Source organism: Malaclemys terrapin, chromosome 7 (assembly GCF_027887155.1).
Source record: "Malaclemys terrapin pileata isolate rMalTer1 chromosome 7, rMalTer1.hap1, whole genome shotgun sequence".
Lineage (NCBI taxonomy): Eukaryota > Metazoa > Chordata > Testudines > Emydidae > Malaclemys > Malaclemys terrapin.
In genome coordinates this window covers 25,424,292-25,450,981 of record NC_071511.1, presented here as the reverse complement: position 1 = coordinate 25,450,981, position 26,690 = coordinate 25,424,292, and the positions used below count along the sequence as shown (strand labels likewise).

The window sequence follows — 26,690 nt, the reverse complement described above, 5'->3', positions numbered from 1 at the left end:
CCAGTCCTAGAATCTATGAATCTATGAATCTTTATACAGTGCTTCCTACTTTCTAAAATTAATCCCTAAGAGTCACTGTTAACGTGGCCTACTCTTTACATTTCCTGTTGATTTACCACCACAATAGCTAACTTACCTTATTCCAAGATGTTATTTTTGTAGACATTTGCCTTTCTGAAAATTTTGAACGCCATTCCTAATTAAACACAGACTTCGATACCCCTTTTAAGATCCACTACAAAGTTTGTCTTTAGGTGCCACGTTAGAGGTCAAACACTGTAAAAAGCATGGAGAGACTCTTAAGTAATATACATATAAACAGTAGTTTAGACAGAGGAGACGCATGAGGGAGGTCTGCAGGGTCCAGTGCCTTCCCCCCCACTCCCACCCCCGATTTCTACCAGGGTTTATATGCCCTGCCCTGAACCCTGCTGAATACCACCAGAACCTTTAAATTGTGCCACCCTACCATCAACAGTTATGCATCATCTGAGTTTAGAGATTCTTTCTACCAGCAGGACAATGAAAATAACTGGTCAAGTACCACTTTCATCCACCCAGATGTTTATGGAAATATCACAGGATAGGACTTGTAACAGATTCCAGCTTACATAGATTGGCAGTTACAGTACTACACTCAAAGATACAAGTACAAGAAAGATTGTGTTGACATTGTCACAAAAAAGTGTTAAAAGTGCTTTTCCAAACTGCTCCATTTATGGAATGCAAATACTGTACAGGTAAGACATAGGTTTACTTCCATGAACTGTAAGTTTCAGTCAAATGTTGGTTTCTATTGGTTTGTCATTCTCACAAGAGTTTATCTGTTCCATGCGCTCACAATCAATGCTGACTTCACTAGTGTCCATACTACAGTCTGACTCATTGTCTGATTGGTCCATTTGCTCAAGCCTGCTTTCTCCCTGTGGTACCCTACTCCCATTTGGCGATATTAGGAAATGTCCTTCTGAATCCAGTGTTCCAGCCTCTCCGTCACACACAACTGTTTCTTTGGCCTGCCGGATACAGTTAAGCCACTGTTGTTTGTTGAAGGAATCATTGGCTTGCAGTGAGTGGGACTGGCTTTGTGATCCACTTTTGAAGCTGATTCTAAAGAAGTTTTTAACTGAAAAACAAAATATGTCAGTTGATTGCTTTGGGTGTCTGCCTTTTTAATAAGTGAGTACATTAAAATACTAAAACACTCAATCAAGTTCTTAGGTTTACTGGGTTGCTTCCCCAGGGCTGTTAGAAACCCACAGAATAAATAGGAGCCGAGGGAAAAGCCAAGGACCTTGTGTCATTCCTACCTCTGTAGGGCAGTGGGGCAACCCCAGATACTACTGGAGTTGCTAAAAACTGAATGCTTGCTAGGTTAATTAGTTTAGAGTTCAGCCAATATAGTGATGCTCTACATGCATAAAACCAACCACGAATGCCTAAACTGGCTGATTTCTATGCCAATTTACCGTTTCAAGCTTGGAACCTTAAGCAGCTCTGAGTTGATGCTACCTCCAGAGCCCTATGGAGCCTCTCTGGCTATAACAGCCCTGCAGAGTTGTGAAATTTCACTTTTGCTCCCTACAGAGCAGCCAGGACTACTTTTTCCTGTGGCAGGTTGGGCCCCCTCTTACCTGTAGCCCACAACATAAATCAGTCACAAAAAACTTTCAAAATTATTTCTCAGAAAAGGTTAAAAGATGGTTTGTAAAAACCTGGTTAATTCATAGGCATTGATTCGACAAACACTTAACATGCTTAACTTTAAGAATATGAATAGTCCAGTTGACTATAAAAGGATGACTCAGATGCTTAACATTAACCACATGCATAAGTATTTGCAGGATCACAGCCTTAACTGTGGAGTAGCAGCCAATGCCTCCATAACAAGATGAAGAATCACAATAGATAAATCTTGTCATAAGATTTCTAAATAAGCTACAAAATTTCAAAATATACTCCGGGGAGACTGTTTATAAATTCTTGTTTTGCTACTACATTCTACTTCCTTTTCCACTTCCCAGTGCAGTAAGTGTGTGTGTGTGTGTGGGGGGGGGGTGTTTTCTTGTTTTTGTTTTTTTGGGAAGGGGGGGGGGGAGAGAGAATCACATTATTGATATGATGGATTTTTAAAATAGACATTTAAAGTCTTGCATAACAACAGTTTGAAAGAAAGGTCAAATTTTGCACCTAAGGTGGTGTTTTAAATTAAGGGAGATTTCAAAGATGCATGTATTTCCTATGAACTAATGATAAAGTATTCAAATCAAAAGTGTATTCATACTTCTCTCATTGTTGCTAAATGCACCACGTATAGATCCACCCAGTCGCACCTCTCCATCTTGCAAATCTTCCAGAACAAGATCCTTTACTGGGATGGGCTGCCGGTATAGTTGGTAGCAGAGTTGTTCATTATGGGTAATAGCTCGGGTAATCACCAGCACTTCTTGGAACAAGAAGACATGCAGTTTCTGTTAAAAAGCATAAAAAGGAAAATCATTATTCCTTTTAAAAAGTCACTAAACAAAGTTTATTTTAACTGTAATATACATCTGTGTTCTTTTAACAATATATATTCACTTTTAGTTCCCCTTGCTTAGACATAAATAAACAAACGTAAATTTGTTCACCACATCATCAGTGGGACTCTCTTCCCTCCCTCCCATTATAATACTGTTGGTGGCTTAATATAGTATAAATATTTATACCCACATGTAACTTATGTAAACTAAGGAAAAAACAAAAAATGCTTTTCTATCCCCATATCCAATGTGTTTAGACAGTGATCCTAGAACATCTTGCACAATGTGGGCCTTATTCATAACAAATGAAATGTTATATTTGAGGTTCCACAACTTTCTCAGTTGCAGAGATGAGTTAGCATGAATCTGTCTACCCACACGTGGAAATCACCTCTCAGCTGCTGTGTAGAAATACCATCAGTATTTCACTGAGATACTGTGGCCAGGTACACTACAAAGTTAGGTTGACGTATGCCGCGTTAGGTCAAGTTAATAATGTATGTGTCTATACTACCAAGTCCCTTCCGCTGACCTAAAAGGCTTTTATAGTCAACTTCTGTACTCTACCTCCGCAAGAGGCGTACCACTTCAGTCGACATCCATGCATGAATATGGGGATAGTTTAGACACTGTACTGTAAAAAGAACAGGAGTACTTGTGGCACCTTAGAGACTAACAAATTTATTAGAGCATAAGCTTTCATGGACTACAGCCCACTTCTTCGGATGCATATAGAATGGAACATATATTGAGGATATATATATATATATATACACACACACACACACACACACACACACACACACATACACATACACATACAGAGAGCATGAACAGGTGGGAGTTGTCTTACCAACTCTGAGAGGCCAATTAAGTAAGAGAAAAAAAAACTTTTGAAGTGATAATCAAGCTAGCCCAGTACAGACAGGTTGATAAGAAGTGTGAGAATACTTACAAGGGGAGATAGAGTCAATGTTTGTAATGGCTCAGCCATTCCCAGTCCTTATTCAATCCTTTGTTGATTGTGTCTAGTTTGCATATCAATTCCAGCTCAGCAGTCTCTCGTTGGAGTCTGTTTTTGAAGTTTTTCTGTTGTAATATAGCCACCTGCAGGTCTGTCACTGAATGACCAGACAGGTTAAAGTGTTCTCTCACTGGTTTTTGAGTATTATGATTCCTGATGTCAGATTTGTGTCCATTAACTCTTTTGCCTAGAGACTGTCCGGTTTGGCCAATGTACATGGCAGAGGGGCATTTCTGGCACATGATGGCATATATCACATTGGTAGATGTGCAGGTGAACGAGTCCCTGATGTTATGGCTGATGTGATTAGGTCCTATGATGATGTCACTTGAATAGATATGTGGACAGAGTTGGCATCGGGGTTTGTTACAAGGATAGGTTCCTGGGTTAGTGGTTTTGTTCAGTGATGTGTGGTTGCTGGTGAGTATTTGCTTTAGGTTGGGGGGTTGTCTGTAAGCGAGGACAGGTCTGTCTCCCAAGATCTGTGAGAGTAAAGGATCATCTTTCAGGATAGGTTGTAGATCTCTGATGATGCGCTGGAGAGGTTTTAGTTGGGGGCTGAAGGTGACAGCTAGTGGTGTTCTGTTATTTTCTTTGTTGGGCCTGTCTTGTAGGAGGTGACTTCTGGGTACTCATCTGGCTCTGTCAATCTGTTTTTTCACTTCAGCAGGTGGGTATTGTAGTTTTAAGAATGCTTGATAGAGATCTTGTAGGTGCTTGTCTCTATCTGAGGGATTGGAGAAAATGCGGTTATATCTTAGAGCTTGGCTGTAGACAATGGATCGTGTGGTGTGTCCTGGATGGAAGCTGGAGGCATGTAGGTAAGTGTAGCGGTCAATAGGTTTCCGGTATAGGGTGGTATTTATGTGACCATCGCTTATTAGCACAGTAGTGTCCAGGAAATGGACCGCTTGTGTGGATTGATCTAGGCTGAGGTTGATGGTGGGATGGAAATTATTGAAATCATGGTGAAATTCCTCAAGGGCTTCTTTTCCATGGGTCCAGATGATGAAGCTGTCATCAATGTAGCGCAAGTAGAGTAGGGGCATTAGGGGACGAGAGCTAAGGAGGCATTGTTCTAAGTCAGCCATAAAAATGTTGGCATATTGTGGGGCCATGCTGGTACCCATAGCAGTGCCCCTGACTTGAAGGTATATATTGTCCCCAAATGTGAAATAGTTGTGGGTGAGGACAAAAAAAAAAAAAATCACAAAGTTCAGCCGCCAGGTTAGCTGTGACATTATCAGGGATACTGTTCCTGATAGCTTGTAATCCATCTTTGTGTGGAATATTGGTGTAGAGGGCTTCTACGTCCATAGTGGCCAGGATGGTGTTTTCTGGAAGATCACCGATGGATTGTAGTTTCCTCAAGAAGTCAGTGGTGTCTCGAAGATAGCTGGGAGTGCTGGTAGCGTAGGGTCTGAGGAGAGAGTCTATATAACCAGACAAGCTTGATGTTAGGGTGCCAATGCCTGAGATGATGGGGCGTCCAGAATATCCAGGTTTATGGATCTTGGGTAGCAAATAGAATACCCCTGGTTGGGGTTCTAGGCATGTGTCTGTACAGATTTGTTCCTGTGCTTTGTCAGGGAGTTTTTTTAGCAGATGGTGTAGTTTCTTTAGGTAATCCTCAGTGGGATCAGAGGGTAATGGCCTGTAGAATGTGGTGTTAGAGAGCTGTCTAGCAGCTTCTTGGTCATATTCCAATTTATTCATGATGATGACAGCACCTCCTTTGTCAGCCTTTTTGATTATGATGTTAGGGTTGTTTCTGAGGCTGTAGATGGCGTTGTGTTCAGCATTGCTGAGGTTATGTGGCAAGTGATGTTGCTTTTCCACAATTTCAGCCTTTGCACGTTGACGGAAGCAATCTATGTAGAAATCCAGTCTGTTGTTTCGACCGTCCGGAGGAGTCCACGCAGAATCCTTTTTTTTGTAGTGCTGGTAGGGGGGATTCTGTGGGTTAGTATGTTGTTCAGAGGTATGTTGGAAATATTCTTTGAGTCGGAGACTGTACTGTGTAATTTAAATAAATTGGCCTCCAGGAGGTGTCCCACAGTACTCCGCTGTGACCTCTCTGGAGAGCACTTTCAACTCCGCTGCACTTCAGCCAGGTACACAGGAAACAGCTACTCCCATTAAAGCCCTGGGAACTTTTGAATTCTCATTTCCTGTTTGATCGGTGTGGAGAGCTCGTCAGCACATCTGACCATGGATGCTCCAAGCCGCAAATGTGCTCCAGTACGGAGCACACAGGAGGTAGTGGATCTTATTGCTGTGTGGGGAGAAGAGTCTGTGCAGGCAAAGCTCCAAATCATCAGAAGAAACGTTAACATCTATACCAAAATTGCACAGGTTATGGGGGAGAAGGGCTACACCAGGGACAAACAGCAGCTCTGCATGAAAATAAAGGAGCTTCGGTAAGCGTACCAGAAGACAAGGGAGGCGAACAGTCGCTCTGGTTCTGAGCCACAGACATGCCACTTCTATGAGGAGTGTAATTCTAGGCGGTGACCCCACCACTACCCCAAAACGCTCCGCGGATACCTCCCAGGAACCCCGGGCAACAACGAAGAGGACATAGTTGAAGAGGAGGAGGAGAATGCAAGGCAGGCAAGTGGGGGATCCATTCTCCCCAACAGCCAAGAACTTTTTTTAAACTCTGGAGCCCATCCCCTCACAGGACCAATTGTCGGCGGATCGTGATGCCAGGGAAGTCACCTCTGGTGAGTACACATTTTCAATCAAACTGTAGGAGTTACATGCTATTATTTTTAATGTTGAATCTGAATAAAAAAATGGGGATAGTGGTTATCAGTGGCCACTCCAGCTACACAGAGGGTGCTCACAGAAAAAGACTGTTTATGTGCTCAGGATGGCCTGAGAATCCTCCAGGAAGATCTCTAGGAAGCTTTCATGGAGGTACTCTGCAATTCTTTACAAAAGGTTTCTGGGAAGGGCTGCCTTATTTCGTCCACCACAGTAGGACACTTTCCCATGCCACTCCAGTATTAAATCTTCTAGCATCATTGTGGCACGCAGCATAAGGACCAGGTCTGTGCCCAGACACTTGCAGCATCTTCTCCCTTTCCACCTCTGTTACCCTCAGGAGAGTGATATCGCATATGGTCAACTAGGGGAAACGGGGGAAGTTTTAAATGCTAGCCCTTAAACCGCAAGCAAGTCAATAAATAATCCACCCCGTTTGGTGAATTCTGGGTCACACAACCACGCTTTCCCGAGTGTGCCCTGGTTGTGGTTGGAGGGGATCACCCCATATTGCAGCCAGCATTTAAAGCGGAGGGCAACACTTCCTGGTAGTCTCCCTTCCACCCCAACGTGATGCCACTTTTATAACAATCAAACTATTTGTGGGGCTTTATGCTGGTGCCTGTCCTCAAGCACCATCCACGTTGCTATGGGTTGGAACCATTGATCCGAAGGATGTCTTAACAAAAGCTGCAGCACAAGACCTATTGACAATGCCTTGTTGCCTTACTCACCAAGGCTGTAGCAGCAAACCGATTCTTGCAGTAGCCAGCAGTTCTGCTTACGTTGTGGCTTGCATGGAAATGCATTGAGGGGTGTTTTTTTTTAATAAAAAGATTTAATCTTGCACCAGAAACAATGTATACACTGTCAATGCTACCCTTGTTCTCCGTCTTCTTTGTCTTGGCCCTCTGAGGGGGGGGCAGAGAAGAAGTTTGCCACAGGGCCTTGAGAGGTCCCATCACCACCTCATTCATGGGGTAGGCCACCTTTGAGGGAGCTGCTGCAGCCAGGATATCAATAAGGCTGTGTGATGTCTCTGAGCTCCTCAAATTTACAGACCCAGGTTCACAGCGACCTGCTTCAGAAGGTCCTGACGAGCCCTGCAGTCATCCTGCAGAAACAGGCTACAGGGTCCTGTGACAACCTCATCTGGAGAGGAGGAGGTGGAGCTCCTTCCTCCGCCTCAACTACATCCGCTGGAGCCATCTCCTGGACATCGGTACCAGATCTGGATTCCGGTGCTGAGTGGGAAGGAGTGGTAGCCCGTCTCTCAGAAACCACTGAGTAGGAGTGATAGGAGGGAGAACCCCATACCTGGGGAAATCCCCAGGGGTTCCAATAAGGCCACTGCATTGACTAGTGACCTGCTGGTCAGGTGCTGGCAGGGAGACCGGCACCGAAGTCCAGTGGCACAAACTGTGTACCGGTGGTAGGCTTTAGGTGGCACGTAAGATTCAGACTCAGAAGAGGAGTCTTCTCTCAGAAACCACAGCAGAGCAGATACCAGGATCAGGGAAGACTTGTCCCTAGAGGGTGCAGGGGGGCCAGGAAGGAGCCCGACACTCTTTGTTCCATCCTGCTTCCAGGTCAGGGAGCTAGTAGGTGTCCTACTGGAGTAGGAGGAACTGGCAGAGAAAGAAGGTCCCAAACTGCTTGGAAAGCCTCTGGGGTCGATGGAACCATGAGACCGCTGGTGGAGGGTCCCACACCGGACTCAGTGCTCTAGGCAGAGCCGATGGTGCCATCACGGGTCCAGGAGAGGAAGAGTATTCCAGCACTGGTCTCATTGTGCTGCCTTCCCCTAGCTTGTCTCTCTCTTGGGGTGCTGCTTTTTATGCTCCTTTCTCAGCACCAGAGATGGTGAATGATACCAGGGGAGCGCTTTGCTTTGAGAAAGTACTCTTTGCCAAATTGTGGCCAGAGTGGCTTGGCTCTAAGATTGGTCTCAGGGTGGCTTCCATGAGGATAGCCTAATGTCTATGTTCTTTTTAGTGTGGGGTCTAAAGTCTTGACAGGTCTGGCACTTGTCCCTCATGTGAGTTTCCCCCAAGCACTTTAAGCAGCTGGAGTGCAGGTTATTCCCGGGCATAGGTTTGCCATAAAGTACAAGGCTTGAAGCCCAGGGACCAGGGCATGCCTGGCTCTTGGGGTGAAGAAGTCCCTTGACAATAGGAACTATTTACGCTAACAATAATTTAAAAAAAAAAAAAAAAAAAAAAAATGTACACTAAACTATGATAACTACCAATGAAGATAAGAGTCCATTAAACACTGGGAACAAAGCCTTGCCGGAGGAAGAAGGGTTGTTCCAGCAACTGTCACAGGCGATAAGAAGGAACTGAGAGGATGCATGGCCAACGGCACCCCTTATGCCACTGCATAAGCGTGCAGCTCCAGAGGGTGCTAGAACTGGCCCAACTGATACCACTGAGGAAAAATCTCCAGCAACGGCACACGCGGCGCACAAACACCTAACATAGAATGGACATGAGCAAGCACTCAAAGAAGAACAAACTACGTGTTTGGTTAAACAGCTGCTATAACATAAACCAGTTTGCACTAGTTAAACCCATTTTTAGGCTCAAACAAATTAACTTATACACCCTACTGAAATGTGCCAGAGCGTGGGATTCATGCCTCCTGGCTTTCTGTGTGGGTTCTATCAAGGATGAGTAGCTTTACAATCTAGCAATAATACCACTAGAGTTGAGCTTGTTGAGGCCTCTAATCAGTCTCTTGTCCCATCTGACCCTACCCCAGCTCCAGCTCACCCAATCCATTCTGTAGGCTGTACTACATGGCTATGAGGCTCCAGCAAAGGGCCTCCTGACTTGGTGTTGGGGAGCTTGCACTAGTGAGCCTCATCCTGAAGCAGACTTTCCACTAAGCTCTCTGGGACAGGGATTGGCTTTATTTGTCTATATTGTCTAGCACAATGGGGTTCTGATCCCTTATTGACGTTACTTGGTGCTACCATAAGAAAACTGCCACCATGGGGGAGCTTATAGCAGGTATTCTTTTGGCTTCCTGGGGAATGAAGAAGACCCCATAGATATACACAGTGGGACATGTAATTTTCATTATCATTTGTCACCAATGAACATGTCAGGTGTTAATCAGTCAAAAAGAATATACATAAGCAGTAAAGTAATGCAGCTTGTACTAACGTGGCATTCTGTGACATATCATAAGAACAGAAGACAGGTAATTTTATAAGATAAAACTGGTCCTTTCTGCTTCATCTTAACACCCTTTCATTAATTGCTGTTCCTGCCACACACACACACACACAGTCTTTTACCTCTTCAGTAGGTCAGTTAAACTTACATAATGACACGCACTGAATTTCAACAGTTCTAATAAATGACTAGCGATATATTGACTTGAACAACATTAATGTTTAGCATTTTTGAACTACCAGCCAGGGACTTGCATATGAAGACTTAAATTGTAAATGTAAATACATGAGGGTGAATTATGCCCCCAAAAGCAGAATCTAGTACATAATTATACGATTATAACCTGCATATTTTAGACTACCAGTCAAATGCATGCACATAAAGACAGATTAATCTAAATTCAAGGCAGAATTCATACACACACCAATTTAGCCATATTTATAGGTGCCATATACTCCGGAAGACACACATACACTGTATAATTTTTCCTGTGCATGCATTTAGCAGTAAAACCTTTGTAACTGTTGTTCTTCGAGATGTGTTGCTCATATCCATTCCAATTAGGTGTGCGCGTGCCGCGTGCACTATCGTTGGAGAATTTTCTACCCTAGCAACACCCCGGTGGGTCGGCTGGGGAACCCCCTGGAGTGGCGCCTTCATGGCGCTGGATATATACCCCAGCCGACCCAGCACCCCCTCAGTTCCTTCTTGTCGGCTACTCCAACAGTGGGGAAGGGGGGCAGGTTTGGAATGGATATGAGCAGCACATCTCGAAGAACAACAGTTACAAAGGTGAGTAACCATTTTTTCTTCTTCGAGTGATTGCTCATATTGATTCCAATTAGGTGACTACCAAGCCTTACCTAGGCGGTGGGGTCGGAGTGAGACATCGCTGAGTGCAGAACCGCTGATCCAAATGCAGCATCGTCTCTAGATTGCTGTATAAGCGCATAGTGAGGGGCAAAGGTGTGAACCGATGACCAAACCGCAGCTCTACAAATGTCATGGATCGGGATGTGAGCCAGGAAGGCAGTCGAGGAGGCTTGGGCCCTCGTGGAGTGGGCTGTGAGGCGCGGCATCGGGGCACCGGCCAAGTCGTAGCAAGCACAAATACAGGACTTGATCCAAGAGGAGATAGGCCTACCGGTCTCCTCGCAACGTTTCATCCGGTCAGCCACTGCAACGAAGAGTTGAGTCATCTTCCTAAACGGCTTCGTACGCTCAATATAGAAAGCAAGGGCCCTGCATACATCCAAGGAGTGCATAAGCTGGTCTTGTCGCATAGCGTGCGGCTTAGGATGGAAGACCGGGAGAAATATATCCTGGTTCACATGAAAAGCTGATACCACCTTGGGAAGAAAGGCAGGGTGGGGGCGAAGCTGCCCCTTGTCTTTATGGAAGACTGTATACGGAGGTTCGGACGTGAGGGCTCTGATTTCAGAAACATGCCTTGCTGAAATGATGGCTACAAGGAAGGCTGTCTTCCAAGATAGGTAAAGGAGTGAGCAGGTAGCCAATGGCTCGAACAGGGGACCCCGTGAGCTTGGAGAGAAGCAGGTTAAGATCCCACGCTGGAACCGGTTGATGCAGCTGTGGGTATAGGCGGTCTATGCCCTCGAGGAATCTGATGATCGTTGGGTTAGAGAAGACCGAGGAAGCGTGTTCTCCTGGGTAGAACGCCGATATAGCAGCCAGGTGCACCCTGACCGAAGATATCGCCAGGCCCTGCTGTTTTAGGGATAAGAGATATTCAAGTGTAAGTGGGATCGACGCCTGCAAGGGGGGCGTGGCCCGCTGCTTGCGCCAACAGGAGAAGTACTTCCATTTGGCCAAGTAAGTGGCCTGTGTAGAGGGTTTCCTACTGCCCAACAGAACCTGCTGCACAGAATGTGAGCATCGTAGCTCCGCCCGAGTTAGCCATGCAGCATCCACGCTGTAAGGTGGAGCGATTGCAGGTCGGGGTGACAGAGTCGGCCGTCATCCTGAGAGATCAAGTCCGGGCGCAGCGAAGCGTGATCGGAGTCTGTACCGACAGCTCCAGGAGCGTGGTGTACCAGTGCTGTCTTGGCCAAGCTGGAGCGACTAGAATTATGTGTGTCTTGTCTCTGCATAGCTTGAGCAGGACCTTGTGGACCAGTGGAAGTGGAGGGAAAACGTAGAACAGCTGGTCCTTCCACAGTAGCAGGAAAGTGTCTGACAGGGAGCCCGGAGATCGCCCCTGGAGGGAGCAGAACACGTGGCACTTCCTGTTGGCACGTGAGGCAAATAGGTCGATCTGGGGAAATCCCCACCTCCGGAAGATAGAGTGGATGATATCTGGGCGAATCGACCACTCGTGCATTTGGAAGGACCTGCTGAGACTGTCTGCTAGAGTTTTCTGGACTCCAGGGAGGAACAATGCCACGAGATGTATTGAGTGAGCAATGCAAAATTCCCACAGGCGAATGGCCTCCTGGCATAGGAGGGACGATCGGGCTCCTCCTTGCTTGTTGATGTAGAACATGGCCGTGGTGTTGTCTGTGAGGATTGCCACGCAATGGCCATGTAGGAGACCGTGAAATGCCTGACAGGCAAAGCGCAATGCCATCAGCTCTCGAATATTGATGTGTAGAGCTAGTTTGGATGCGGTCCACAGGCCCTGTGTTTGGTGCTCCCCGAGGTGAGCGCCCCAGCCGAGAGATGATGCATCCGTGACCAGGTACAGGGAGGGTTGTGGGGTATGAAACGGCACTCCTTCGCACACCGACTTGTAGTTCAGCCACCAGTTGAGAAAAATCAAGACCGAATTCGGAACAGTGACCACCATGTTCAGGCTGTCCCAACAAGGACGGTACACCAATGACACCCAGGCCTGAAGTGGGCGGAGCCAAAGTCTGGCATGCCTGGTTACATAAGTGCAAGAAGCCATGTGTCCCAACAGGCCGAGGCACTTCCTTATCGTGGAAGTCGGGAAGCTCTGGAGGCTGCGGATGATGTTTGCGATGGTCTGAAACCGAATGTCTGGCAGAAGAGCACGGGCGAGTCTGGAGTCTAAGACTGCCCCGATAAACTCTATTCTCTGGGTTGGCTCCAGAGTAGGACTTTTCTTTGTTGAGTAAGATGCCCAACTTGTGGAATTTTTGTAGTGCGATTTGGACGTGGGATTGAACCTGCTCCCTGGTGTGGCCGCGCACCAGCCAGTCGTCTAGATAGGGGAACACCTGTGTCCTTTGTCGACGAAGGTAGGCTTCCACGACGGCCATACGTTTGGTGAACACTCTCGGAGCCGTGGACAAGCCGAAGGGAAGGACGGCAAATTGGTAGTGTACGTTGTTTACTACAAATCGAAGGAAGCACCTGTGCGGAGGGTAGATTGCTATATGAAAATATGCGTCCTTCATGTCGAGGGCGGCGTACCAGTCTCCAGGATCCAGGGAAGGGATAATGGTCCCCAACAAGACCATGCGGAACTTCAACTTTACCATGAATTTGTTGAGTCCGCGTAAATCTAAAATGGTGTCGAAGACCCCCTTTTGTCTTGGAGATCAGGAAGTAGCGGGAGTAAAACCCCCTGCCCCTTAACTCTGATGGAACCTCCTCTATCGCCCCCCCATAGAAAGGAGCGTAAAAACCTCCTGTGTAAGGAGTTGCTCGTGAGAAGGGTCCCTGAAGAGGGACGGGGATGAAGAAAACTGGAGAGCTTATCCCCCTTCCACCGTGCGAAGAACCCAACGGTCCGAGGTTATAAGGGACCAAGCACGGTGGAAATGGGAGAGGCAATCCCGAAATAAAGGGAATGGATCCTGGGTGGTGGCTAGTACGCCGTCCTCAAGCGCACCTTCAAAAATTTTGTCTAGGCCCTGAAGGTGGTCTAGGAGGGCCTTGGTTCTGACTGGGTTGGGGGCCGGTCGACCCCCTTCTACCACCTCGTCCACGCCTTCTGGGGAAGTCCTGTCTTGGACGAGGAGGAGGAGGGTAGAACTTCTGGGGCTGGGGCCTAAAGGGCCTGTGCTGGGGTCCTGGGACATGCATCCCCAGGGAGCGCATGATGGTTCTAGAGTCTTTTAGGCTCTGCAACCGAGAGTCCATCTTGTCCAAGAACAGTCCCTGACCATCAAATGGCAGATCCTGTAGGGTCTGTTGCAGTTCTGGCGGCAAATCAGACACCTGGAGCCAGGAAATGCGTCTCATGGCTATATCTGACACCAGTGTTCTAGCGGCAGAGACCTGTAAGGAGGTCCTAGCCACCTTTTTATCTTCCTCTACTAGGGCCCCAAACTCCTCTCTTGAGTCCTGGGGGACCAACTCCTTAAATTTACCCATGGAGTTCCATGAGTTGTAATCGTAGCGGCTCAAGAGCACCTGTTGGTTTGCGGCTCTGAGCTGCAGACCCCCCACTGAGTAGATCTTGCATCTGAACAAATCGAACCACTTGGCGTCCTTTGATTTGGGCGCTGCCACCTGTTGACCATGGCGCTGTCTTGCGTTCACTGAGGAGACCACTAGTGAACACAGCTGAGGGTGGGTGTAGAGATACTCTTGGTCTTTAGAGGGGACAAAGTATTTCCTCTCTGCCCCTCTGGCAGTGGGTTGGATGGAGGCAGGGGTTTGCCATATGGTGTTGGCGTTAGCCTGGATCGTGCGGATGATGGGCAACGCCACCCGGGATGGGGTATCAGCTGAGAGGATGCTCACCACTGGGTCCTCCACTTCCACTATCTTCTCTGCCTGTAGATCCATGTTCCGTGCCACCCTACGTAACAGGTCTTGGTGGGTACGGAGGTCTATCGGGGGTGGGCCCGAGGTTGTCGTGCCCGCCACCGCCTCATCTGGGGAAGATGAGGAGGATTCCTCAGGGGGTAAAGGATACAGGGGTGGGCCTGGGTCCGAGGGTCCCTGATATCCAGGATCCCCTGTACCGGGGTTTGGGGCCTGCGTGGGTGTTGGCACAGGAGCCTCCATACCCCCTGGGGGAGGACGGGTAATGGTGGCCTCCGGTACCCTGGGCTCTGAGTGTGCCAAGTGAGAGACCGCTGATGGAGCCCCTTGTGCCTGGTGATATGCCCATCGAGTCCAGAAAGACCAATGTGCAGGGTCCTGTCTAGGGTCCTCTGCCCCATCCTGCCAATGGCCCAGGTCGTCCGCTGCCTGACCCTGAGCAGGATAGGCTGAGCGGGAGGCACCTTCAGAAGAGCAAGATGCAGATTTTGAGGGCCAGGGCAGTGCCAAGCGTGATTGTGCTGGCTCCTCCTGGAACGGTGCCAAGCGGTGCCGGTCCACGGGAGAGCAGTCTCTGCGCGGTGCCGGGGAGTGGAACCAGGAGCGAGAACGGTGCTGATTGTCATGCCGGTACCGGGATCCAGATCTGGATCGCAAAGAAGACCATCTGTAGAATCAGTGCCGGGAGCGGCCTCTCGAACGGGATCGGCACTCATACCGGTGCCGGGAACTGCGTCGGGACTCTGAGCGGTACCGATGCTCGAGTCGGTGCCGAGAGGTGGACTGGTGCCAGGTGGAAGCGCTGGGCCGTGAGTACGACTGGCGCCGTGATGAAGACAGGTGCCGGGACTGCAAGCAGCATCGGGACCTGCTCCGAGACTGGGAGCGGTGCCGAGAGTCCACGCTCTGAGATGGAGGGCATAGCAGAGCAGGCTTGCCCCTGGATTGCACCGTGCGGAGCGGATGCGGTGCCGCGGTCTGAGACGGTGCCAGTTCCGTGAGGGCAATGAGGTCTCTCGATGTCGCAAACGTCTCCGGCGTAGACGGGAGACACGGCCTTGCAGATCCTGCACTTATCAGTCTGGTGAGACTCCCCTACACACTTTAGACAAGAGCCATGGGGGTCTCCCATTGGCATAGGCTTGGCGCAGGTCACGCACGGTTTAAAGCCAGGAGCCTTGGGCATGAGCTCGGCTGCACGCCGGGAGGAAAGGGGGAGATGGAAAACCCCTTACCCCCACTAACTACTTATAACTACTCTGTAACCGCTATTAAGCTACTAAACTAAACTAACAGCTATCTACAACATTAACTAACACGGAAAGCTAGGGAGAGTGGAGGACAGCTATGCCGTGCTCCACAGTTCCAACGACCGTCACAGGCGGTAAGAAGGAACTGAGGGGGCGCTGGGTTGGCTGGGGTATATATCCAGCGCCATGAAGGCGCCACTCCAGGGGGCTCCCCAGCCGACCCACCGGGTGTTGCTAGGGTAGAAAATTCTCCGACAATCGTGCACGTGGCGCGCGCACACCCCTAATTGGAATCGATATGAGCAAGCACTCAAAGAAGAATCTAAAATGTGCATGTTGTATGGTTAATATTTATCAAGTCAGTATATTTTCAGTTGCACATGTTTATTTATTAGATTTACAGATTTCTTTCTAGGACAATCAATGTAGAAAGGCTTCTGCAGAGACACAAACTAAACCATGTTACTTGTGACAGATTAAAGTGACCGTGTCTCTAACTGGTTATAAAGTCATGGTAAAAAGCTGTAGTTTAGACAGAGCCTCAGAGCTAATGCTTCCTCTGTTACATGTTAACTCACTACTGTGGGTTGCGTTTCAGAAACCTACATCTAGTATTCAGTCAAGAAGAGCTAGATTTAAACAGTTTATAATGCAATGCATGGAAATTAATTAATTAATTAATGTTTAGCAAGTTAAATTCATATTTTGCATATGACCATTAAAGACTAAAGCTATTTGCAAGCTGATTAAAAACACCACACTAATACTTGAAATGTAATTAAAATAGTTGGGTCCTATTTCGGCATTATTTCAAAGATACAAGCAAAAAGTTTCACAAAACGTCACCAATCTTTCTTCCTAGTTCAAGAGACTTAAGCAAACTTGGTTTAAATATTTGGCTAGTAAGCAGAGCCCTGCAAATCCACGGATATCCACGGACGGACCATTTTTGCAGCTCAGATGTGAATACAAATTTTGTATCCGCGCAGGGCTCTGCAACACAGACTCACCCAAATGGACTGGCTGTCACCCAGCCCTCAAGCTCCAGCTTGGCTCTCTGAATCATGCAGCAGAGAGCTGCAATATGTGGCATTAGCCCACTGGCATTTTGGGAGTTGTAATCTCCAGATTGCTTGGATAGAGAAGGTAAACTACAACTCCCAGAAAGGAACGTGACTATGTGCTCCTGCGTAGTGAGCCCAGTGCTGCGTGCACTAGAGCTGCCGCAGCTGCATAGGGATGTCTGAGCCCCTGACTGGGAAGGCAGTGCAGCACGTGAGGGTCCAGGACTGTAGCCTCCCTGCCTGGAGCGGGGAATGGGATACGGGGGGGGGGGGGGGGGGCAGGAGGTCTCTGGGGAGAAGTGGGGGCTGTTAGGGGACGGGGGTTTGGCACAGCCCTGAATCACTGGTGCACAGTGACCTGTGGAGGTGTTAGTAGAGCCCTGCAAATCCACGGATATCCACATCCGTTGACAATTTTTGCAAATCTGACTATCCACGCAGGGCTCTCGTAAGTACTGCATATCTTTTCTACAGTAAGTATAAAAAGGTATCTGCAATTTCCCTTTTCTTTTAAAGGAAAGCAGTTATCTCCAGCCAATCAAGTGGCAATTCTCCCATAGCCTTCCTAGTGCAAAACACAAATGGTCCACATGAGCTGGGACCACCATTTCATATTTCCACATCTAGGGCTTGATCCTTCTCTCATTAACTTTAGTGACAGTGGGATCAAGTCTAACCTCTCTTATAAATAAATGTAACTGTAGCAGTCCGGAAAATGAGTGAGCCATTTCCTAGGGATTTAAATACAGTGTGATACTGTGGAACTCACCCGGGTTCCTAAAGGCCTCCATGGAGGGATAGAATCCCACAGAATAGGATCCTGCATAACACAATGGTCCCAACAAACTTTTCTCTCTCTCTCTCTCAAAATTGAACCAATGCTATATCCTCTCTACCCCAACTTGTAACACCATAGCACTGAAGAGACCTTATCTTAAAGTATATAGTGATAAAAAATATTAACTCCTTACCGCTCCCCTGTTGTTCTTTAGTTCACCGTGACAACATACCACACGTGAGTTATCAATCAGGGCGTCCTTTTGGCCTTCTTCAAGATAAATGAGCCTCTCTTTGTAATATTGGCACTCAGATTCACCCGTCTTAATGTTGATTTCTGCAACTATACCCTGAATTATATTTATCTATGGAAAAAGAACAAAGAGGAATGAAAATACCTGAACTTCCATCAGATGGGCCTTTCACACTCATTCTTAATTGTAAGAAGTTGATAAGAGGAAAAAAGAGTCACTTTACTTCACAAAGCATTTCATATTTCTTAGTCAGTCTTATGGTGGTCTTGTTTGGAAGGGTTCAAGTGTAAGGTATGAGTGTGAGAGCCAGAATGGAGCAGACGACAATGTGTACAGGTACTATAGTTTGGCTTATGTTTGTTTCTAACACTTTGCCTCTTTGAAATCTGAAGCTTGCTTCTTGATATCAACCCTAAATGTTTAGAATGAAGGTAAACAGATTTAACTGCGAAACCAAATACATTTTTTATTCAACTAAAATTTGTTTACAGTAGAACCTCAAAGTTACGAATGCCTCGGGAATGGAAGTTGTTCATAACAGAAATGTTCATAACACTGAACAAAACGATTTGGTTGTTCTTTCAAAAGTTTGCAACTGAATATTGACTAAATACAGCTTTGAAACTTTTACTAGGCAGAAGAAAATGCTGCTTTTAACCATGTTAATTTAAATGAAACAAGCACAGAAACAGTTTCCTTACTTGTCAAAAAAAAAAAAAAATTCAACTTTCCTTTTATTTTTTTTAGAAGTTTACATTTAACATAGTACTCTATTTGCTTTTTTTAGTCTCTGCTGCTGCCTAATTGCATACTTCAGATTCCAAAGGAGTTGTATGGTTGACCAGTTAGTTTGTAACTCTGAGGTTCTACTGTATATGTATGTGTACACACGCTCTATTTGGTACAACCATGTATGTACATAAACAGCCTATATGTATATTTATAGAATATAAAAATCACATTCAGAATCTTCTATATTGTACCAAACAATGTACAGCAGAACAAATTAAGGCTTTGTTCCTGCAACACTTTATGCATACTTTACTCACGTGAGTATTTGTATTGGCTTAACTGAGACTATTTACATAACTAACGTTATACTTGAGCATGTACGTTTGCAGGATCAGGATTACGAGTAATTTTTGTTACTTTGTGGGCAGTATAATAAAAACTATTTATTATCCCCATATTACAAATGGAGAAACTGAGTACAGAAAGGCTGTGTTTTGCCCAAGGTCACATAAGAGATTAACAGTCAGGAATAAATTTATTTCTTCTCGCTAAGCATCATTTCTAGGTGGTGAGAGCAGGTGATTAAGTAGTACTATTAATAAAATATTAGACTGGCTTTTCTCACTGAATTTGTGCCAGTTATGAAAATTACACTTGTTAAGGTAATAAAGGCATATTAATTGTATTTTATTGTTCTGATACTTGCACGTTAGATCAGTTAAAAGTCTAATTTCAATTATTGTGTCTACACTTGTGGGAGTTGAAAAGTACAAGGTACACAAAAATCCCAAGGAAGCCATAAGCAACTGATCAAACCTATAGCTATATCATATCAGGCAGTTTCAGATGCATTATCCTTTAGAACTTTTGAGAACAGCAGCCATCAGTACCATTATACAACTTGATTGCTGTGAAATACAAAGGCTAGTAAAGTTAATATGCAAGGTCAGTAACTCTGACCTTAAAGTCTATGAATCTATGAACTATAATATCAAATGAAATATGAAAACGTTGCTGGGTAGGCTCTCTGGAATTTAGTGGATTTGACTTTTCCTATGCTAAAGAAACTGCTTCGTTATCTCCAAACGAAATCCTGTCTGCCGAAATCTAATCTTTGAACTTTCATGTTAGATAAAAGATTTTACAGGGAGCTTAGGTTTTTGCTACTGCCTCATAATCACTACACTTCTATACAGCAAAAGGACCTTCTACAAATTTTGTTACAATCCTAATTTCAAGTACATTAAGATAAGGGCTCACACAGCTCATAATTTTTTCTTTCCATAATTGCCATCGGTTGTCACAACAATGCAATACAACACTTATTTACTAGTTTGTTGTTTGCATGTGTGTGGGGGGAGTCCGTGTGTTAAAGTACATTATGCCACCTTCATAAAATTTGTCCAGAAATGACAAAAGTAGTATCTTCTACAACACCATAGTAAATCTTCCTGAAAATACAATTTTGCATATATGGATTTATTATGTCTTTGGCTTGCAGACTGGTTCTGTCCTTTTCCCAGCTAACAGCTTCAAGGTGCTTCTGTTTTATAAGGTAATAACTATGTCCTCACCAGCTAAATAAACTCTGAGGAGTTCATTATCTAGATAAAAAGGATACATTCATATTATTACTTTATTTAAATGCGTTCCCTCTCACTTTTTCCTGTGTTCTGTATTCTCTAGGGATTAGCTATTGTCTTGAGAACTTCTCAGCCATATACTCAAAACAAAAACATGTTTATTTGGCTACCTACATTTCTGATGCAATCCTCACCCAGTCACCCCCCCCATCCAAAATCTTTTCAGTTTCTCTCTTCACTGCTTGAAGGTTTAAATCTTTCTCTCCTACCCCACTAAGAGCAATCCCTTTTAAAATTTAATTGTATTCACTATCTGGTGTTAGATGTGATGACAGCATGGGAAGGGAATTGGAAATCTAGGTGGCCATGGTTCTTTTAGGTAGAAATGAGCTGCTAATGAAGAAAGTTTTGAGGAAATACTCACTCACATCAGAAAATACATTTTTAGACTGTATTCACAATCATCTGCATTTTCTGCAAACATTCGAGCACAAGTATCACTAGTCTGACTACTTGCAAAAAGCAAATTTTAAACTCAAATATTTGCATGTCAAAACAAAATTTGTTTATTAAAAATTCACATTATGTTAGTGAATTTCATTAAACCAGAGATAGAAATTACATCAACACAATGCAAATATTGAAGTGCAACTATTCACAACATGTGGAGAAAGTGTTCTGTGAGGTAATGCACTAATAAATTCGAGTACTTAGCAAGCAGCATATAAACAGTTCTTAAATAAAAGATGCAATATTCAGGAAGTAAATTTGTTACTAATTGATTCATCCTGCTTGAGTTATGGGCATGCAAATGGGGAGAGTTGTAGCCAACTGGAATTTTACCATTCATTCCAGGATCACTGGTAAATAATCATACAGTTATATAAATCCATTTTACCAGATTGTCTGAAAGCGATATGTAGCCATTCAGAATCTGTAGAATGTGCATAAAGTATGGTTCTTTTTCAAGATTCTTTCCCAGATTAAGTCTATCAGTTCCAATAGAAATATACACCAGGGATTAACTGGCAGAGCATATTTCCAGATGGGAAGACAAATTTATCTTATAAACCTAAAAGTTTTAGGAGATAACATTTAGTAATTTCTTGTCCTGAATTTAACTTGGCAACTGTACAGTTTGTGAAATATATCACTTCAAAGATAAACACTACTCTGATAGTTTTGCAGTAATCTATTTAATATGAAATTACTGTAACACCAAGAAAAATTATCCTGATTATATACTATTAAAACACCTACCAAATATTTCATTCGTGGAAAGGAAGCATTTTGAAATGAGAAGGTATTTTACCAGACATTGGCTAGAGACAAAACAAAAATTTGAAATAAAGAACAAGAACTGTTTAAATTAAGGTTTCTGTCATTTTTGATTTAAAGAGACATTTATAGGGGAAAAAAGCACACATTGTAAAGCATGTAGATTAAAACTTAAATCTGCATGTAAACTCCACATATCAAGGCTCTAAATTTTGCATCATAGCTGAACAGTTTTATATTAAGGAGTAGAGATGGGCAAGGCATTTGGGTAATGAGTAGCATAGTGATAGCAGATGTGTACTCTGTGATATCTTGTGAAATATTATATTGTCAAAAAATAGCCCCTGAATTTTTCAGCAAGTAACTGTTAAAATCTACAAGCTCTACATACAACTAAGGCTAATAATGAATTCTGCTAATGATAGAACTTTTAATTAAATGTAGTGCCATTTAATTTGTAATAATTATTCCTGGGGTGATAAAAAATAACTGCAAAGCATGTAAAATGGTTTCTTTCAAACAAATTTGTTGCACAATACATCTTACTAGCTGTGTTGTGACATTCATGCCATACTCCCAAAGGTAAGGCAAAGGGAAGGGAAATCTGTCAACATGTCAATCAGGCCCTTTCCTTTAACAATACATGCTTTGAATTCACCTCACTTCTCTGTTTTTATTTCATACCACATACACTGATCAGAATAAAACATGGAATAGAGGCCAGCTCAAATCATATCTTTTTCAGTATGATTTCTGTGGGTGAAATTCACCTGGGTATGGAGACTGTTCAGGTAATCAATCTGGCTGAACAGGAGTGCTTCTACACCCCCCTAAAAGCTGGGAATGAAGAGGCAGGTAAGAGGGAGTCTCCACGTTGAGTCTCCGTACACCTGCATGGAAGGCCACATTAAGAAAAGATGATCAAGAGATGTCCAGAGAATGGGCTGCATGTCAGCATTTAGAGCTTGATCCAAAGTCCACTGAAGTTACTGGGAGTCTTTCCATTGATTTCAATGTCCTCTGGATTAGGCCCTTACATTGATGCAGTGGGGCCAGCACCCCAGTACAACTGGTATGGAGAAGCTGAAGCTGCTATTCCAGGGAGAAAATGATCTACCCTCTCTGGATGTCACTTAACAGCTATATGACCGAATTACATTTTCAGAAAAATCTACATATTTAGACACTCCATTCATTAGTTTAGAATTAGTTTTATGGAACACCCTTCAGAGCTGAAGCTAAATGCTATGAAATTTGTTACCAAAAAAAAAAAAAAAAAAAAACCACCACCACCACCAACTTACCGCTTCTTCCAGGTGCTGTTGATCTGGATGATCATTTGGAGTATGCCTCAAAATTTCTCTGAGCAGCAGTGGGTATTTCACTAGGCGACTTCTTGGGATGTCAAGGAAATTCCAGAGGTCCAGTTTGCGGCTGAAAGGAGACTCTAAGCAGCGCTGTAGGAAGTCTTGCACCCTGTGATCCTGTTTCTTGTGGTCCAATAAGGCTTTGGCTGCTACTTGATTACTGCAGTAGCTATCATATGAGTTTAGGCAAGGCAACTGAGGAAAGAGAAAAATGTATTTTGAAACTAAGATGTAAAACTGAAAGCAGAAGGGCAGTGTTCTGTACAAAACCCCCTCTGTGCTTCAGGTATTTTAAAATTGATTTAGAGGTCTCTCCCCTTGGTGTTGAACCATAGCTCATTAGTAATAATGGGAGTTAGATAAGGTTTACAAGGTATATCTTCTCCGATTATTAAATTTCCCCTGCAGCAAGATAAGTTATTCTACACAGTTTTTCCTGTAAGTTATTAGATAAGGCAGAAATGAAGTACCTGGAATTTGGATTTGGCCATGATACTGCTCTAACTCCTAATTTGCAAATTCTTTTGTACATAGTCCTCACCATTGTTCATTCATGGCCCTTAAGTATTAATTCAGCAGGTTCCTGTTGGGGAGTCTCCCCAGTGAAAAGGGCTACTGGTGGGAAGAGGCTCTGACAGCCTGATTTTTTGTGGAGACACTACCAGTCAGCCAGAGAGAACCAGGAGATAGTGAGGAGGCTCAATACTTTTGCATGGATGACCTAGCCTCTGGGCTTTTCAATCCTGTTGTGGGTTCCCTCTCAGTCCTCCCAAGTAGTCCCCTCAACCTGGACTTTACTTACTGAAACATTTCCCACACCACCTGGACTTCTGTTGGAGGTTGTGAAGATTTGAGTAACAAAAATGAACGGTGGTAGTGCTTTGTACATTTTTGTAACACTGTAGCATTTCCATAGGAAGAAAGGAACTGCCACATTGGATCAGATCTGGGGTCCATCTAAGTCCAGTATCTTGTCTCTGACAACGGCAACCATCAGATACTTCAGAAGAAGATACCAGATACCCCACAGAAGGTAGGTGTGGTAGAATCTGCTTGCCATGAAGGTCTCATCCAAATCTCTATTAGAGATTGGCATAAAGGATTAGGTTTTCTATCACTTTTAAAAATCTCTTAGAATTAACCATATTAAATGTTGATATTGTTATCTATATAAATGCCCAATCCTGCTTTGAATGTTGCTCAATTCTTGGTTCAGTGGCATCCTCTGGCAATAAATTTCACAGTCTGATTAGGAGTTGTGAGAAAAAAAAAATATTTATTTTTATCAGTTTTGAATTTGCTGGCTTTCAATTTAATTAAGTGTCCTCTTGTTCTTCTGGTAGGAGACAGGAACAATTGAATCTCCCGATCTACCTCCTTTATATCATCCATTATTATGTGTTATCGTTCCCCCCCTTATTAGTCTCTATTCTATCATTACTCTTTTAAAGCTCTACTCAAGAGTTCTTCCATGTTCCTAATAATTCTCATTGCCTTCCTCTGTATGTCCTCTAATTCTGCAATAACCTTTTTGAAATGGGGTGACCAATACTGCACATGTTATTCAAGGTGGTGAATCATTGCATTTATATTTAAATTATATTTTCCATATTATTCTACATGCCATTCCTTATGTATCCTTATGTATTTTGTTAACTTTTTACCACAGTTGCACACTGAGCAAAGATGTTTAATTGAGCTGTCCACAACAATGCCCAGGTCCTTGACCCGAGTTGATACTGTTGAACTACTCCTATACTTTACATGTTTCTAAATTTATTTTCCCCCTCCAATGTGCATTACTTTGCATTTATCAACACAAATTTCATCTACCACTGGGCTGTGGTTTATCTGGTTTAGTTAGTGCTTTCTAAATTTCCATACAGTCTTCTGTGGACTTGACTAACCTAAATGTGTAACATCTGCAGCTTTTGGCACCTGACTGCGCAATCCCTTTTCCGGATCATTAGTATATCAAGCAATGCTAGTTCTAATATAGAATCATGAAGCACACCACTGTTCAACTTGTGCTATGTGAAAAGTGACTTAATTCCTGTTCTGTCTTTTCTAAGTCAGTTTTTGATCTATGATAATACTTACTCTCTCCCCATAATAGCTTTTTTGATAGTCTCTTGTTAAAGGTTTGTGGAAATTCTAACTAAATTATTCCAACTAGTTTTCCTTTATCCACTACTCTGAAACATTCAAAGAATTGTAACAGATTAATGAGGCATGATTTTCCTTTGGAGAAACCATGATCCCTATCATATCAGAATTTTCCAAGTACTTCATTTTCTTTTCTTTTTTTTTTTAATTATATTTTTGACCAATTTACCAAGTACATATGTGAAGCTTACTGGTTGTAATTCCCTGGATCACCCCCTAGAACCACTTTCAAATACAAGAAGATCTCCTGCTCTCAAATACTCTGTTATAGTAGCTATTTTGTTTTGTTTTTAAATTAGAAAAGGGCAGATTTGTTGTTAGCTTCTCAGTGACTTCATTCTTAAGCTCTATCAAAACTCTTGGATGTATGCCATTTGGGCCTGGCAACTCATTGCTTTTTAATTTATCATTTTGTCCCAGCACCACCTCTTCTGAGACTTATGGTTCAGAGCTGTCTGCATCTTTGACCCCGCTCAGTCTCTAAGTGCAACCCTTGGGGTGAGAAGCCCAAGGCTGGGGTGAAATCCTTCCATTCTCCTACTCTTCAGACTGGGTACCTGGGGTGTAACAATGCATTTACCAACCATGATTACTCAACAGGCCTGATTTGATTTGGCTGCCAAATTTGTGCTTTAAGTAAAACAAAACAAAACAAACAAAAAACTGCTGGTAATATTTTCTCCATTCCCTTTATTTTCCTCCAAGCCAAAGGATAGAACTTGTCAGGGAACACTATCAGTTATATTCTTTAAAAACAAGATCAGAGACATTAAATTTAAGCACTATTTGTTCCTTTCCTTCTTGTCTCAGGTGATATTAGCTTAAGCTCGACAAATAAAATACAACTTTGGGTACTAATAAATTAAACAAAAGTACCAAAATTAACTCCATCCTAATTTGTGTGCATTTAAAAAAAAAAAATCTTTAAACAGTACTCCACTCTTTCTGCACACTGATGACCAAAAATGATTCACTATGTATCATCAGATAGGTTAGATTTTACACACAATAGAAAAAGCTACACAGTGTGCAATAAAATCATAATTGTACTTCTAATATTTTAACATTTCTTTGATATTTTACTTCTCATTGAAAATGAGCATAGTGAAGCAGCTGAAAGCAAAACTGAAATAACTTGTTTATATTTTTATACTTTTTACTTTAAAAATGCCTTCATGGGTTTTCACAGTTCCTAAAGAAAATCATGCTAAAATTTATTTTGAAAGTTCCAAAAAGCTATCATTTTCTTCATGTTAATATTAAGTACTGTAAACAATAGTCATTTGAAAATGTTACTGGCTAATTAATGCCTTGACTCAAAGTATATAAGCAAATGCCTAACTTTAAACCTACGAGTAGTCCCTTAGAAGTCAGTAAGGCCAGGTCTACACTAACCCCCTAATTCGAACTAAGGTACGCAACTTCAGCTACGTGAATAACGTAGCTGAAGTTCGAAGTACCTTAGTTCGAACTTACCTCGGTCCACACGCGGCAGGCAGGCTCCCCCGTCGACTCCGCGGTACTCCTCTCGTCTAGCTGGAGTACTGCAGTCGACAGCGAGCACTTCCGGGTTCGATTTATCGCCTCCAGACAAGACGCGATAAGTCGAACCCAGAAGTTCGATCGCTCGCCGCCGAACTACCGGGTAAGTGTAGACCTACCCTAAGTCTACTTACATACTTAAAGTTAGGCACGTGCTTAAGAACCTTGCTGAACAGCGACCTGAAGCAGGATCCAGTTCAATCACTAACCTCTCATTAGGAGAAAACAAAATAGCTTTATGAAATATATGTTGCACTTAATCCTTAAAGAATATCCTGGTTCAACTTTTCTGATAGAAGTCTAGTTTACTTACTTTGCTGATTTGTAATTTATATTTTTTAATTAATTAAAATTGTCCATGAGTCACTGCTAATTTAGGTTCTACTTGCTCCTTTTCAAAACCCTGTAAGTGTCCAATATTTCCATTACAAAAAAAGGAATTAGCAGTAAGTAGTGGACACAAAAACTAACTAAAATCCTTA

At 43.7% G+C, this 26,690-nt stretch overlaps 1 protein-coding gene across 5 annotated transcripts in view; it reads right to left on the bottom strand.

Annotated features, from left to right (window-relative positions):
* Positions 1–544: 544 nt before the first annotated feature.
* The window catches only part of ARHGEF3 (Rho guanine nucleotide exchange factor 3), a 254,116-nt gene continuing 227,970 nt past the window's right edge, over positions 545–26,690 (bottom strand). For all 5 annotated transcript variants that reach the window (XM_054036261.1, XM_054036257.1, XM_054036258.1 and 2 more), the window contains 4 exons: positions 22,438–22,695; positions 17,481–17,651; positions 2,285–2,471; positions 545–1,126 (listed from right to left, as the gene is read on the bottom strand). In XM_054036261.1, coding sequence (XP_053892236.1) covers positions 780–1,126; positions 2,285–2,471; positions 17,481–17,651; positions 22,438–22,695 — 963 coding nt within the window. In that variant the 3' untranslated portion in view covers positions 545–779. The remainder of the gene's footprint in view (positions 1,127–2,284; positions 2,472–17,480; positions 17,652–22,437; positions 22,696–26,690) is intronic.